The 14,641-nt window shown below is 32.0% G+C and overlaps 2 protein-coding genes across 2 annotated transcripts; both read left to right on the forward strand.

Moving 5' to 3' along the window:
• The first annotated feature begins 803 nt into the window (after positions 1-803).
• On the forward strand, positions 804-4,543 carry LOC125824950 (uncharacterized). Its single transcript, XM_049504301.1, has 3 exons — positions 804-1,116; positions 3,630-3,752; positions 4,065-4,543. Exons 1-3 carry the CDS (start codon positions 963-965, stop codon positions 4,283-4,285), a joined length of 498 nt encoding a protein of 165 aa, XP_049360258.1. The 5' UTR covers positions 804-962; the 3' UTR covers positions 4,286-4,543.
• A 6,997-nt stretch (positions 4,544-11,540) lies between these two features.
• LOC125824937 (3-ketoacyl-CoA synthase 11-like) lies at positions 11,541-13,902 on the forward strand. Its single transcript, XM_049504285.1, has 2 exons — positions 11,541-11,612; positions 11,796-13,902. The coding sequence occupies exon 2, from the start codon at positions 12,016-12,018 to the stop codon at positions 13,555-13,557; it is 1,542 nt and encodes a 513-aa protein (XP_049360242.1). The 5' UTR covers positions 11,541-11,612; positions 11,796-12,015; the 3' UTR covers positions 13,558-13,902.
• Positions 13,903-14,641: the final 739 nt, after the last annotated feature.

The raw sequence follows: 14,641 nt of genomic DNA on the forward strand, positions 1-14,641 counted from the left end.
AAATTAATACTATAACTGACGTACAAGGAACAACAAATAGTAACATGAATTAAAGGGCAAGAAACTACAACAACAATACTAATATGAATCGAATATCGATGACAACACACTGTTACCTATGTACTAACCTTCTATCCTAATCAATGTCATCCACACCCTCTTATTTTTTGTTATGTTTTTGGCACTTGAAATCGTGTCATGTCCTATTTAATCATCTCCCCAATACGTTCTCAGTCTATCTCTACCTCTCCTGAAATCATCCATAACCAACCTCTCACACCTCCACACTAACATGTCCGTGTATTTCCTCTTCACATGTCCGGACCATCTCAACCTAGCTTCCTACATCTAGTCCTCCATTGAAGCCCTTCCATCTTGTCATAGATATCCTCATTTCTAATGATATCTCTCCTAATATATCCCATCCATCACAACATACTCATTTCACAACTTTCATCTTTTGAACGTGAGCGTTCTTGAGTAACCAACACTCCATGTGCTCCAACCAACAAAATTAGTTTAACCGTCACTCTACAAAACAAATTAGTGACCCAAAAAAAAATTACTCTCAACAATAAAATAACAAATAACTTTTCATGAAACATAAATTTATATTTTTATATCATAATATTTCACGAGTTATATAGTAAAAGATATAACAAGTTATTCCCCTAACACTAGAATAACAAATTAATATATATTATTAAAAAAAAAGACTTTAGAATTTTTGTGCCACATATTGATGGGCTATTCCAAAAAAAAGAGTTAGGTTGTAGCCCATAGAAAAATGATGTCTCCATTGTTCCATTTGTCAAAAGGTAGCAGCCAATTTCAATTTGACTACGCTCTTTCTTCACCTAATTCCTTTCATCTTCTTCTTCTTCTTTCTACGTGCTTCTAACTCTTAAAGCTCCAAATTCTATCTATCACAGATCAAAATTCCAGCGGCAGGGTGCAGAAGAATGGGAGGTGGACGTGAAGTAGCAATTTCATTGGATGGAGTTAGGGACAAGAACATGATGCAACTCAAAAAAATCAACACCGCTATTTTCCCAGTACGCTACAATGATAAGTACTACACTGATGCCATTGCCTCTGGTGATTTCACCAGGCTAGGTTCGTATTCTGTTTCGAGTTTTTGTTCCTTTTTTGAGATGGGTTCTTCGGTTTGCATAATAGTAGGAATACAATAGGTTTTCTTGTGTAGAAGGTGCCAATAAAGGTATGTGTGTAGTGATCCATTCGTACGAAAAGAATGATCTGATTTGAATTATGGGGGTCAAGCTTGTTAATGGTCATTGTGAATTTGGAATTATATAAAAAGTACATTTAGTTTTTTCTGTTGTTAATAGCAATTGCAGGAATATGCTGATAAAAGAAAATGGATTATAGCCATGAGACAAGAAAAACTTTAGGTAGATTTGAAACTTAGAAGAGGGAACTGGAATTCTTACGGTCTTACTACAACTCATGAGTCACGAAGAGGGTACGACAACAATAGCGCCTCAATCCCACATTAGCTGGTTTAGTTATATGAATCCTCTATATCCAGTTCTGCACTAATTTGGTTTGTTTAGTAGCTCATTACAAGAATGACTCCAGAAATTGAGGCTTTTTTTCCGAAAAATTGTTTCTTGGATGAGCTAAGTTTAAGTAGTCACATGACTCCCAAATGGAGAAGGGAGTTAGTTCAAACTTCAAAGGGGTTCCATGCCTGTATATGGTAGTTTTACACTCTGGTACATTTGAATAAACACCTTACTCAGAGTCCTTTAGGGCCTCTTCTGTTGCTGAATATTTTTGGTTGTTAGAGTTTGTAATTGGTACTCTGGTCTTTCCTTTCCTTTTTTTGCTACTCTTTTTCATTACCCTTCTGTGCTGATTATATTGGGTTGAAATCTGCTTTAGTTGTTTTCTGTCGGTATCACCCAACTGTTACAGTCTGAATAAATCTCTATTTTTATTGAAGACGTATACCACTTCAACTTTGTATCTATATTTCTTAGAAACACTATCATCTCAACTCCCCAACCCACTGCTAATGATGCAGCTCAGAACCCCTTTTTCTTATGTTTACACAGTAAATCTAACAATGAAAACAACCGTATATGTTACAAATGATGTTAAATTGACCTTCCTCAGTATAGCCAATATCAAAATTAATTTGAAATACTGGAATGTATAATGTGAAACCGCCTGCTTGCATAGGTATGAATTTCTTCCATCAATTTTGAGTTGTTGGGGATGCCACGTCTCAGAGGACCTTCTTATTTACTTGAAAGTTAAATGTAGATAGGAGATCTAGCAAGGATTAAAGAAAGTTAGCAGGTTGACATTGATGGCAATTTTTCAAATATATCCTGGGATATGCATCTCTAAGGGTTGTACCTCCATACCATCTCTGCTGTATCTCCACATCTCTAAGGGAGGGGTCGTTTGGTTGGGAACAAGTTATCCCATGATAAGTTATCCTGGGATATATCCCACCATGTATATGGGATCCTTTAGTTACTTAGGTATACCAGAGTAAATGAAAAATAATTTTAGATTTCCGTGGATTGTTTGTTTTTATACTTAATGATTTTTGTACTGTATATATCATTTAAGAATTGAATGTGTTAAAAGGCCTGGGTATCTAACCCGTAAGCTAAAGGCAACATGTAAGTAGTTCATGACATTCATAACCCTTTTGGAATCCATTACATTCATGCCGGACAAGTAGTGTGTGAAAATCCAACCCATTAGAAGCCCTTCGACTATTCATGTGTGAAAACAATCTGAGCATCTAATCCAAGAAGTTAAGGCAACAGGTGGTGTAGCTCATGACATTTATACACTCTTATGGAAATTCTTACACTACTCATATGGGATAACTATATGGCTCAATATGTCTCGCAGGTCTAACCGGATTTTGGTTTACACATGAATTTACTGTGAACTTACTAGTATTAGGATTTGGTTTGCCGAAAATTGATTGTTGTCTAATGAGAAAGAATTTGAACATCCGACCTGAATTTATAAGAGAAGTGCTTGGTTCATCACAGGCAGAAGTGGAAAAGGAACTCATTTCTTTTGTCTCTCTGTGTCTATTAGAAAAAACCATAGCATGTATATTCTGCTTAATTGTCCTACATTCACCATGCACCTCTTTGGCTTGTTTATGATGTATCAAAAGATGGAAAACCATTTAAATGGCCTCTGCTTGAAGAAATATTCCTCCATCACTATTAAGGTTCCTTTTTTTTTTCCGACACAATTATTGAGTGAAGTGTTGAAGTTCAATCATATTTCCAATGAAAGTGGGGAGTTACTTTTGAAGAATCTAGAACCTTCTATTTAGTTTAGTTGCGCGGACTGTTCACTTCTGGTGCCACACCTGTGTCAACATGACATGGGTGTGGGATGCATTACCGGATATGGTCAATTGATTTAGGGTACTTCAACCACAATCGATTGATAAATTCGTGACATGTAGAATGATTTCTGAAATCAAATTAAACGCTTGGATGAAATCACAATTTAGACATATCATTTTTTATCAATAAAATTTAAAAGATATTTGTATTAAAAATGTCTGCAATCACAAGGTGCTTAAAAGAACTTACCGTGTTCAACTTTTGTGCCTGCAGCATATTACAGTGATATCTGTGTAGGTTCAATTGCATGTCGCCTTGAGAAGAAGGAAAGTGGGGCTGTTCGTGTTTACATAATGACTCTGGGTGTTTTGGCTCCATATCGTGGGTTAGGTACTGGTAAGTGCTCTCTTATCCAGCTCTCCTTGTTCAAAGTTACTGTTTTCATATAAATTTCCATGGTTTTTTTCCACTTTGACTGCTCAAATTTTAGTATTATGGCATCAACCTTCATGGTGCCCTTTCTGTTTAATCAATTGCGAGGCATTTACACTATTCCAAAACACAAAACAGAAACTTGTGATAAGTTATTTAACTCTTTGACAAAATGAATAAAAAGACAGTGTCAAGTCGATGTCATCTTTCTCGATACATCTCAATAGTATTGAGCTGCTTCCCATTTAGTTCACCCACCTTCTTATTCCGCTGCAGGTACAAAGCTGTTGAATCATGTCCTCGATCTTTGTGCCAAGCAGAATGTTATCGATATTTATTTGCATGTGCACACAATTAATGAAGAAGCCATCAATTTCTATAAGAAATTTGGATTTGAGGTTACTGATAAAATCTCAAACTATTACACAAACATTACCCCACCAGACTGTTTTGTCCTGACCAAGGTCATCACTCAAACAAAGAAACAGACAGTGTGAGCTGTTTGATTGAGTCGTCTTGGTCACGCCTTTACAGTATCTTTGAGGTTCTGAGCCCCTTGTGGTTCTAGTTTTTGCTATTTATGGGCAATGTGCCCCTATTGGATTGTGACTGAGTTCCCCCTCCCCTCTCCCTCTCCCTCGTCCTCGTCCTCGTCTTTTGGTAAATTATCTTTGATGTGCAACAGAACGACAGTTGAATGTTTTCCCTGTAATAGAAATAGTACATTGCAATGCAAACATTCAAGTTAGTTAGTTTATGATTTTGTCATAAGGAATTCTTTTCTAATGAATATATGTGGATTGTGCAAGCTTCATAAATGAGTTATATATCAATTGCAAACAGGAAATATGAAGGATTAAGAAAAAAACAGATTGATGATGGGAACACTCTAGCATATTTGTTGTCCATTGTTTATAGCAATTCACCAAGACTTGTACCTCGGTGAACATGATTCAAATTAGTCGAGCCAGTGAGTTTCAAATGTCTTAAGCAAAAAGAGGGAAAAAATACAGACACATTATCTAATTTTTCAATATCAACAATTGTACAAATTTCCTTTTAACTTGTTTGGCCAATCTTGATGACTTGATCCAAATACAAAAATAATATGAGAAACTGAGATCTTTTGGTTACTTATAAATCGAATAGCAGAATATGGTTTTTTTCAGAAATACTTGAAAGTGGCCAACAAAACATTCTCGTTTATAACACTACAGAATATTATGTTATCATTTTTGTTTATAATACTTGATAAATTACACTTCTAATTTATTTTTTGTATTTTAATCGCAATAAAGTTTACGTTAGCTGTAATATATAGGTAATATAATACTAGTGCTTATTCAACGTAAGTACATGTCAATCTTTGACATGAAAATTCTAATGAATGTTTATCATTTTTTGATTACTTGTTAGCATGTTAAAAGATGTTGATAATCAAAATTAATGTTTGATAAATCTTCTTAAATAATTAAATACTGAAGAATCTCTTGTTAATCTTCTTTTCTCCTTATTAAAAAACACAAGTTGTCTCTGGCCACCACTATTATGCATTACATTATCAAATTAAATAGTCGGTCAAAGAGGCTACAAAATTATATATTATACTCTATGGCTATCAATGACTAATAGTGGCGTAAGGTGCGTAAGGACATAGGTTTCTTTTATCTTTAATTAGAAGTGTTAGATTTGAATTTGAGATTCTGCGAAAGAATACTTTGATATGTTTAGGCGTAATTTTAAATTATTTGTCTCATTATTTATATTAAAAAGATTAAATTACTATATCATATTAAAAATGATTATTAAATCGTTATTTATCTTATCCCGCATATCAAATGATTCTAACAATGTAAGCTTACAAAAGTAGTAAGACTATACTTCATTCGTTTCAAAATCATTGTCACATTTCAAAGTTATTTAATCAAACTCTTATTTTTTATTTTCTTTTCTTTCTTGTTTCAATTTTTAATGTCTGCCACAATAAAATGAAGGTTACAAGAAAATAGAAAACAGCTCATTTTCTCACTTCAGACCAAAAGCTGGCCACTTTCCATCCACAACTTATTATTTTTCTTTATTTTCTAACATCAATCCTCTCCTGTCTCCACATCATCACCTGATTCTTTTAGTTAGTAATCAAATTATAATTATATAAACATTTAATTAAGTACTCTAATTATTTGTAGTTATTCTACTCGTCTTTTGCCCAAAAAAAGAAGGTTAAAAAAAGTATGAAAGTTCTGGAACTTTTCACCTAATTGGTGCCAAATATTCAGTGTTGAAAATCTTTCAGGACTAAAAAGCTAAATTCTTCTTCTTTTATGATTTCTTTAAGCATTTGGTATATCTAAAACATACCGATTCAATAAATAATTTAGTTTTAGATTACGTAAATTCACTAAAAGAATAAAGCGTTTCTAATCAAGAAATTTTATATTTCCTCAATAATCCTCTTAATTGATAAGAAGCTCAGCGCATATTAGTAGGTTCACTGTCTAACCTAAGGCGAATCTGAATTAATAGGAGCCTTGAATTTTGAATACTAAAAGTCTAAAATTCACATCTAAATATCTTCATATCGTATATGGAGGAAACTTCAATTTAATAATATTTGAGTTGTTTGGCAAGTCGTGTACTTTCAAATAACAACCCACTAAAAGATTTGTAGAGAAAGAACTATTTTCTTGCATAGGTCAAAATTATTATTTTTTTGGGAAACTTCCTTATTTGTTTGAGGTAAAAGTCTCATGGGCCTAACACCTCAATAAGTGAGAAATTAATTACATGCATACTTTGCGTCTTAATGTGTCTAGTACGCCAAAAATATGATGACATAAATATGTAGCATATATTACATTTTCTATCTAAATATATATCTGAATATCTTTTTAGATTGCCCTTTTGAATATTTGATCGTAACTAATAATATATATATATATATATATATATATATATATATATATATATATATATATATATATAAAATGTGTTTTCATTAATCAAGAGTACTATCATAACTTACATTTATCATATCAAAAAGAATGGACCTAGGTAGACTCTTGCTATATGTATAGTACATTTTTATTACTTAAGATAATTAAATCAAATTTTTGTACGTTTCTTCGTATTGAGTTTTAATTTATTTTCTTTTTTTAAAAGGGTGATTTAAAATTGGTGAATCCCTTTCTTTTTACATTCATAAATTACAATCACCTTTTCAAATCAATGAAGATGACATTTCTGTTTTTTGTGAGTAGTATTTTTGCTCTGCAGAAATTTCCTAATAAGTACAATTAGTATCGTGTAGTAGTGTCTTTATTTAATTTTTCCTACTAATGAGTGGCTGGATTAAGTTATCATTTATTTTTGTTCATACGATTACTTAATGAACGTACTGAATATTTATCTAAAGACATTTTAAAAAATTTATAGATAATTCGATCAACACAGAATAATTCACATAGTATTTATTCGATTTAGCTTAGGCAATCAAGGGAATAAAATCTTTAGATTTATTGGACTATAAAGAACAATAATATATATATATATATATATATATATATATATATATATACCATATGATTGGGGTGTGACAGGATTCATGATTGATGCTAGGTAAATAACAAATACAATCAAAGATAAAATCAAAATTCAAATTTAATAAAAGTGAAAAGGATAAAAAATGTCCTCTGTTTTTAGTTTGGCTCAAAAATGTCCTTACCATCAATATTTTGGTTTAAAAATGCCCTTGCAGTAAATACTTTGATCCAAAAATACCCCTATAGTTACTAAATGGGCCAAAATGTCCTTTTGTAAATAAATATATTATTTTTTCCCTTTTTAAACACATAAACTTTCTAATTAAAATATTATTAAAGAACCACGTTCTTATTTTCTTTCTTTTAAAATCAGATTAACAAATAAAAATGTAGGAAATATGTTTTTTCTTCTTAATCTCATTTTATCAATTAAAATACAATAATTCCATGTGCCCTTTCGACATATAATATATGTCATATATAAAATATCATAATATATCAATCATTAATTTATATTTATGTAACTATAAAAAATAAGAAATATTTTCATTTTTTTTTTGAACTAGAGTAAGATAAACATTTCCTAATTTAAAAAAAAATATTATTAGAAAAAAGAATGTGTTAAAAAGAAAATAAATAATATATTTATTTAGAAAATGAGCATTTTTGACCCATTAAATAACAATAAGAGTATTTTTGAACCAAAGTATTGACGGCAAGAGCATTTTTGGACCAAACTACAAACGAAGGGAATTTTTATATCTTTGGCATAGTTTAAAGGCATTTTTGACCATTTTCCCTTAGTAAAAAAAAATTTTCTAAATTTTTTAATATAATAATATCAGAAATATCGTGTTCATTCAACCCTAAATACGTCACTTTTTTTCGTGAGCGAGGGCGTAGGGGACCAAATATAACCGTGTAGGGAAGCCGTGTACCCGTCCATTAGTGCGATCCTTTTCTACGAAGAAAAATACTATATTGAAATATTTTCATCGTCAAATATTACGTGCAAAACTTAATTATTAAGATTTATAGATGTTTTATTGTGGTCACACTTTTTCTTCTTATTGTTGACAGCCAAAATAATATTAACTACTCATATTTGACTTTGAATTGTTCGTTTGAACAACCCAACTAAATTCAACGTCTCATATAGAATAATTTCTTTGCTCTATAAAGATAAAAATAAAGCCAGCGTATATTTTAATTTTTTTTAGTCTTCTAATATTAAAATTACAATGATTTTTAAAAACTCAATTGAAGTAATTGAATCAGATCAATTTTTATGTTCCTTTAAATAAATCTGAAGATTTTTATATAAATTTATAATCGTCCCGAATAAGTATGTTATTGCACTCTTATTCATTCATATATATATATATATATATATATATATATATATATATATATATATATTTACTATGTTATCTCGCTAGAATAAACGATACTTAATAAATATATAGCTTGTACTTTAGTAAATTTGATATTTAAAAGAAAATAGTTTGGTGGTTTATAATTTTTTATAATTATAAAATATCATATGTTATCTAGAAGCATATTTATACCGACTAGAAATAAATGGGTATGTATTTAATATTTTTCTTAAAAGAAACCCCACGAGCTTTAAAAGTTGTTGCAATTATGAAGTATGACTAGGTTATGTACATTATATTAGCCAAGTCAACATTGTTTTGCCATCACTATCATATGTCAATCACTAGCCAAATTTGAAAAAACAATTCTAAAATCTGTAAACTATATAATTTTTATAAATATAAATATTTTTTGTTTTTAATGATGGATTTTCTTGAGAAAAATGGATAGGTTTAATGAAAATAAAATGATCGTCTATCTCACTTTGTTTTAATTAATTCTTTACTTTTTAATTAGTTGGTTCACCATTGAATAGTGTACTCCCTTCGATTCATTTTACTTATCGTCTTTATTAAAAAAAATTATTCAAAATAGTTGTTGTTTTAAAAAAGATAAAAAGGTCTGATAGACTCTTGTACTTATATGCGTTTGTATTATAAACCATTCTACTTACTCTTTTGTGATCTAGATCATTAAACCCATCTAAATCTCAACATTTTGAACACTTTTTTACCCTTTAGTTGTGCGTATACCACAAACGTCTGACACGTAATTTTGAAAATTACGATATAAGTAATTTTTTATTTTCACTTTTATTCTCGGTCATAAATATAAAGAGATATTAATATGATGCAAAAGAGAAAAGTATGGAATAAAAAGGGTAATAAATAAGAATAACTTAATCAAATTAGCCTTTAGTTAATATTTTTTTAAGTGTACAGATCCGAAGAAGTAATTTTGACTTAACTCAAAGTAATTCTGAATAAATGGAGGAATTGTAACTGAGAATACGTGGTACATTTACCAAGGTTAAGCTTGACAATTAATGGATGCATTTTATAATGTTCTAACTAATGATAGTTTCAGTTTCGTTAAATACTTCCTTTCGTTCACTTTTACTTCTCATTTATTTTTAAAATATATTTTTATTTTACTTGTCACTTTTGACATATAAAAAAATAACATCTTTTTTATATTTTATCCTTGACATTAAATATTATTTTCCATATCATTTTCAAGATATACTTAACATTAATTATCAGGTGTAGTATAGTAAAATATTATATCAATAATTATTTTTTTAATAAGTGTGTCAAGTCAAATAATAACAAGTAAATTTGAACGGAGGGAATAGTTTTTTTTGTCTGATGATGCTTTACCAGATACACAACATAGGACAAAGTGATAATTTCATAGAATTTTTGTAGTTATCTTATTTTAGTAATGTTGGATTTTTTCAAGGTTACGCATTAAAAAATTGGATGTCATGTGAATTAGAAAATGGAGGGAAATAAGATGAAGAAAAATAAAGTTTATTTGTCCCTCATTGACAGTGAAGAGAATTGTTTTTGTGCTTTTAAATATAAAATACTTTTCCTAGCTATTAAAAAGTTAAGAAGACGGTCTTTCTCAGTATTATTATTGTTGCTCACTCGGCTTTACCTTTGTTTCATTTTCACTAGTTAAAGGCTTTAATTTTGTTTCATTTTCACTAGTTAAATTAATTTATTAATTCGAGAAAAGAACTTGATAAAATTATTGGAGGCTTCAAATTTGTTCTATTTTTGCTAGTTAAATTAATTTATTGATTTGCAAAAAAAAAAAAAAAACTTGATAAAATTATTGAAGTGTGAGGTACCACTATCTTAATAATTCACTAGTGAAATTAATTTATTGATTCGCAAAAAGAACTTGATAAAATTATTGAAGTGTGAGGTACCTACCTTAATAACAAGGACACCCAGTGAATTTTGAATCCTCATTAAGAAAGTGAAAGTTTAATTAGCCAACCAATTGAGCTAACAAGATTTTAAAAAGAAAAAAAAAACTAATAAGTTTCTCACCTTTTTTAGCACATATATAGGGATGTAAATGATTTCTCCCCTCTGACTTTATTTTACGTGTATTTTATCTAATAATTATTATCAAAAAATATATTCAAAGATGAAACCAAAATTTGAAGATAATAAAGATATTAATATCTTTAAGTCATAGTAATTAATTACTAGCTATTGCTCTCTTGCTTTAATTACTTACTCTATAGGTAAGATTTTCATCAATGACATGTGACAAATTTATCTCTGTCAATTAATAAAAGTAATAAATTAGTAAAAATATAACAAATAAAATCAAAAAGTTGTTTTTAGTGTTGTAGATTCTGGCAGCCACTATCGCCAACAATACACGTTGGCCAACAAGTCAAATTCGATAGGCTCAAAGGCAACGATCCAATTTTTATTTAATTTTTATCTAGTATTCAATATCTATATTAAAATTCAAACGAAATTTCATAAATTGAAACTTGAAACTTGAAACTTCTACCTAAGATAAATGACTATTATCGCTCCACCAAAATCCAAATCGGTCGCATTCCAAAAATCTTTACAAAACCAAAATTCTCTTTTTAAAATTTCACATCCATCTGTAACCCTCCATTTTGGAGTTTCAACGTTTCTAGATTGACTGTTTTATCCCTTTCGCCTCTGCCCCCACAAGGCAGTGTACAACTATACAACAGTGTTGTAAGTTCTCATTGTTGTGTGGCCTTCTCCATGCACTCCTTATTTATTTATTAGTAACACCTGCTTGATTATAAAACAAAAAAAAATTATTCTCTCTCCCTTCACACAGTTCATAGGATTCTCCGTGGAGGGCTCTTTCTGGGGTTTCTCTGCGTTGACATAAGGTTTGTTCTTGATCTGGGGTTCTGTTAATTCTTTCATATATGCTTGTTTTCAAATGGGGTACTTTGTTTTTTTGGTTCTGTTTAAGTTCTTGAGAATTGGGGTTTTTGTGCTAGATCTTATGTTTGATAGTAATGTAGTTCATGTACATGAAGTCTGACTGTTCCTTTTAATTTTGCTTGCAGGGGTTCTTGAATTCTGGATTGAGTGAGGTACTTGTTTCAAACTTTTGGTGTTTAAATCCAATTTCCTGATAGATCTGGTTGTTTTTAGGAACCCCTTGTTGCTGTTAAACCCTTAGACCTTATAAAAATTCAATCTTGAAATAGTAAAGATTTCAATTTTGTACGTATTGATTTTAGTGTTAGTTTTGAGGTGGGGTCAAAGTTATTGAATTCCATCAAAATGAGTGAATCAAAACCAGAAGCCCCAGTTAACAACCCTCCTCCTTCTTATTCCAGAAATTTTCCTGATTTCAAACAGTCTGTGAAGCTGAAGTATGTGAAACTTGGTTATCATTACCTTATTACTCATGGAATGTACCTATTTTTATCCCCTCTTGTTATTGTCCTTGCTGCTCAAATCTCTACGTTTTCGCCAAGTGACCTATATATTCTTTGGGAGCAGCTTAGGTTCAATCTCATATCTGTCATCATATGCTCTACCCTTTTGGTCTTCCTGTCTACCCTCTATTTCCTAACTCGTCCTCGCCCTGTATACCTTGTTAATTTCTCGTGCTATAAGCCTGAAGATGCTAGGATATGCACAAAGAAGATTTTCATGGAGAGGTCAAAGTTGGTTGGTTCATTCCCTGATGAAACTCTTGAGTTCCAGAGGAAAATTCTTGAGAGGTCTGGCCTTGGTGATTCAACTTATCTCCCTGAAGCTGTGCTGAGGGTACCACCAAATCCTTGTATGGCAGAAGCACGGAAAGAAGCTGAGATGGTTATGTTTGGTGCCATTGATGAGCTCCTTGCTAAAACTGGTATTAAGCCAAAAGATATCGGAATTCTAGTAGTAAATTGCAGCTTGTTTAATCCAACACCCTCATTGTCTGCAATGATTGTGAACCATTACAAGCTCCGTGGAAACATTGTGAGCTACAATCTGGGTGGAATGGGTTGCAGTGCTGGTTTGATCTCGATCGATCTTGCAAAAGATCTTCTTCAAGTCCATCCCAATACCTATGCTTTGGTGCTCAGCATGGAAAACATCACCCTGAACTGGTATTTTGGGACTGAGAAATCCATGCTCCTTCCGAATTGCTTATTCCGGATGGGAGGTGCTGCTGTAATGCTCTCCAACAAAGGATCTGAGCGAAGAAGATCTAAGTACCAGTTGGTGCATACTGTCAGAACTCACAAAGGTTCCGATGACAAGTGCTTTTCTTGTGTTTACCAAATGGAAGATCCCAATGGAAAAGTTGGAGTATCGCTGTCAAAGGATTTAATGGCAGTAGCTGGTGATGCTCTTAAAACCAATATCACTACATTGGGTCCTCTTGTGCTTCCCATGTCCGAGCAGTTGCTTTTCTTTGCAACGCTCGTGGGAAGAAAATTGTTGAAGATGAAGATCAAGCCTTATATCCCAGACTTTAGATTGGCCTTTGAGCATTTCTGCATTCACGCCGGTGGCAGAGCTGTATTAGATGAAATAGAGAAAAATCTGCAACTCACTGACTGGCATATGGAGCCTTCAAGGATGACATTGTATCGATTCGGAAACACCTCAAGCAGCTCCCTTTGGTACGAATTAGCCTACTCGGAAGCTAAGGGAAGGATCAAGAGGGGAGACCGAACATGGCAAATAGCATTTGGTTCAGGGTTCAAATGTAACAGTGCAGTTTGGAAAGCTTTACGATCAATTAATCCAGCCAAGGAGAAGAGCCCGTGGATGGATGAGATTGACCAGTTCCCCGTGGATGTTCCAAGGGTTGCAAAAATCTAAAAATCCAATGGGGCTTTCATTTAGCTTAGTGCTCCGGATATTGTGGGTGATTATTCTTTATCAGTTGCAATGTGCTGTTCAGTTGTTTCCTTGTGATTCTCAAGCTAGTCTATAGCTGATCTAATTCTATTGAGAAGCTTAGATAGGGAATTCTACTTGCTCTCAATTGTGTAATGAGAATCAAGTAAGTGTTCTTCTCATTTTTATGTTTGTGGAAATTGAGTTTAGGATCATTGACTTGTTGGTAATTTGGAATTCAGGGGGTAATTGCTGAATATCTATCAGTTAATATCCATGTACTATTTCTTTATTCATGATTTATCCTAGAAATTGATATTCATTGTTCACTGGTTATATGGAGAGCAGTTGTGTTATTCTTCTTTCAACCCCGTCTCCTCGCCCGTCCATTGAAACCATTATATGGTGTGGCTAGCTACGAAATATGCATACCCAACGAATACTACCCCTTATTGCTGATTACGAGATACTAAAGAAAACAAAAATAAAATTCTCCTCCTTTTCTTTTTTGGAAGAAAATTTTGGTGAAGAAAAAAGTTGAAATATATCTGTCAACTTGTTGATAATAGGATAAAGTTTCATGAAGTTGTCTACTTTCTTGCTTTGTTTGTCTAGGAGAAAGGGAAATGGAGAAGAAAGGTAAAAGTTGTACTAACATTTTAACTAGGAATTCAAGGAAAAGTGAGTTTACCATGTGTTTCATGTATTTTCATGTTTCAATCAAGCAGCTACCGATAAAAAAGGCAATCCTGTGCCCAAAGCATCTCACGTTAGCGGGGTTCAGCAAAGGGCTGCATCCCAAGAGGTGTGATGTAAACAACCTACCCTGTTGCAAGCATTAGCTTTCACAGCTCGCAATACTTGGCATTACTGTTAAGCAAAGAAAAAGGGAAGCTCTTGACATCTAAAGTTGGAAATTTTTATGGGCAGAATGAACTCAATGCTTTACTTAATTCTTGAAAATCCAGAAAATTAGGCCTCTTGTTGTAAAACTTTCACATTACCAGAACACATGGTGAATTTAGGTAGACATGGGAAGTACTCATTAAACCAAAATGACAAGTTA

The sequence above is a fragment of the Solanum verrucosum genome, unplaced genomic scaffold, assembly GCF_900185275.1.
Source record: "Solanum verrucosum unplaced genomic scaffold, falcon-dt-bn FXZP01000086.1, whole genome shotgun sequence".
NCBI lineage: Eukaryota > Viridiplantae > Streptophyta > Magnoliopsida > Solanales > Solanaceae > Solanum > Solanum verrucosum.

Bases quoted from the DNA above. Each gene is read 5' to 3' on its own strand.
- LOC125824937 (XM_049504285.1), top strand. From the start codon at position 12,016: ATGAGTGAATCAAAACCAGAAGCCCCAGTTAACAACCCTCCTCCTTCT.
- LOC125824950 (XM_049504301.1), top strand. From the start codon at position 963: ATGGGAGGTGGACGTGAAGTAGCAATTTCATTGGATGGAGTTAGGGAC. The intron at 1,117-3,629 runs GTTCGTATTCTG...TTGTGCCTGCAG, and splicing joins TGGTGATTTCACCAGGCTAG to CATATTACAGTGATATCTGT. The intron at 3,753-4,064 runs GTAAGTGCTCTC...ATTCCGCTGCAG, and splicing joins ATATCGTGGGTTAGGTACTG to GTACAAAGCTGTTGAATCAT.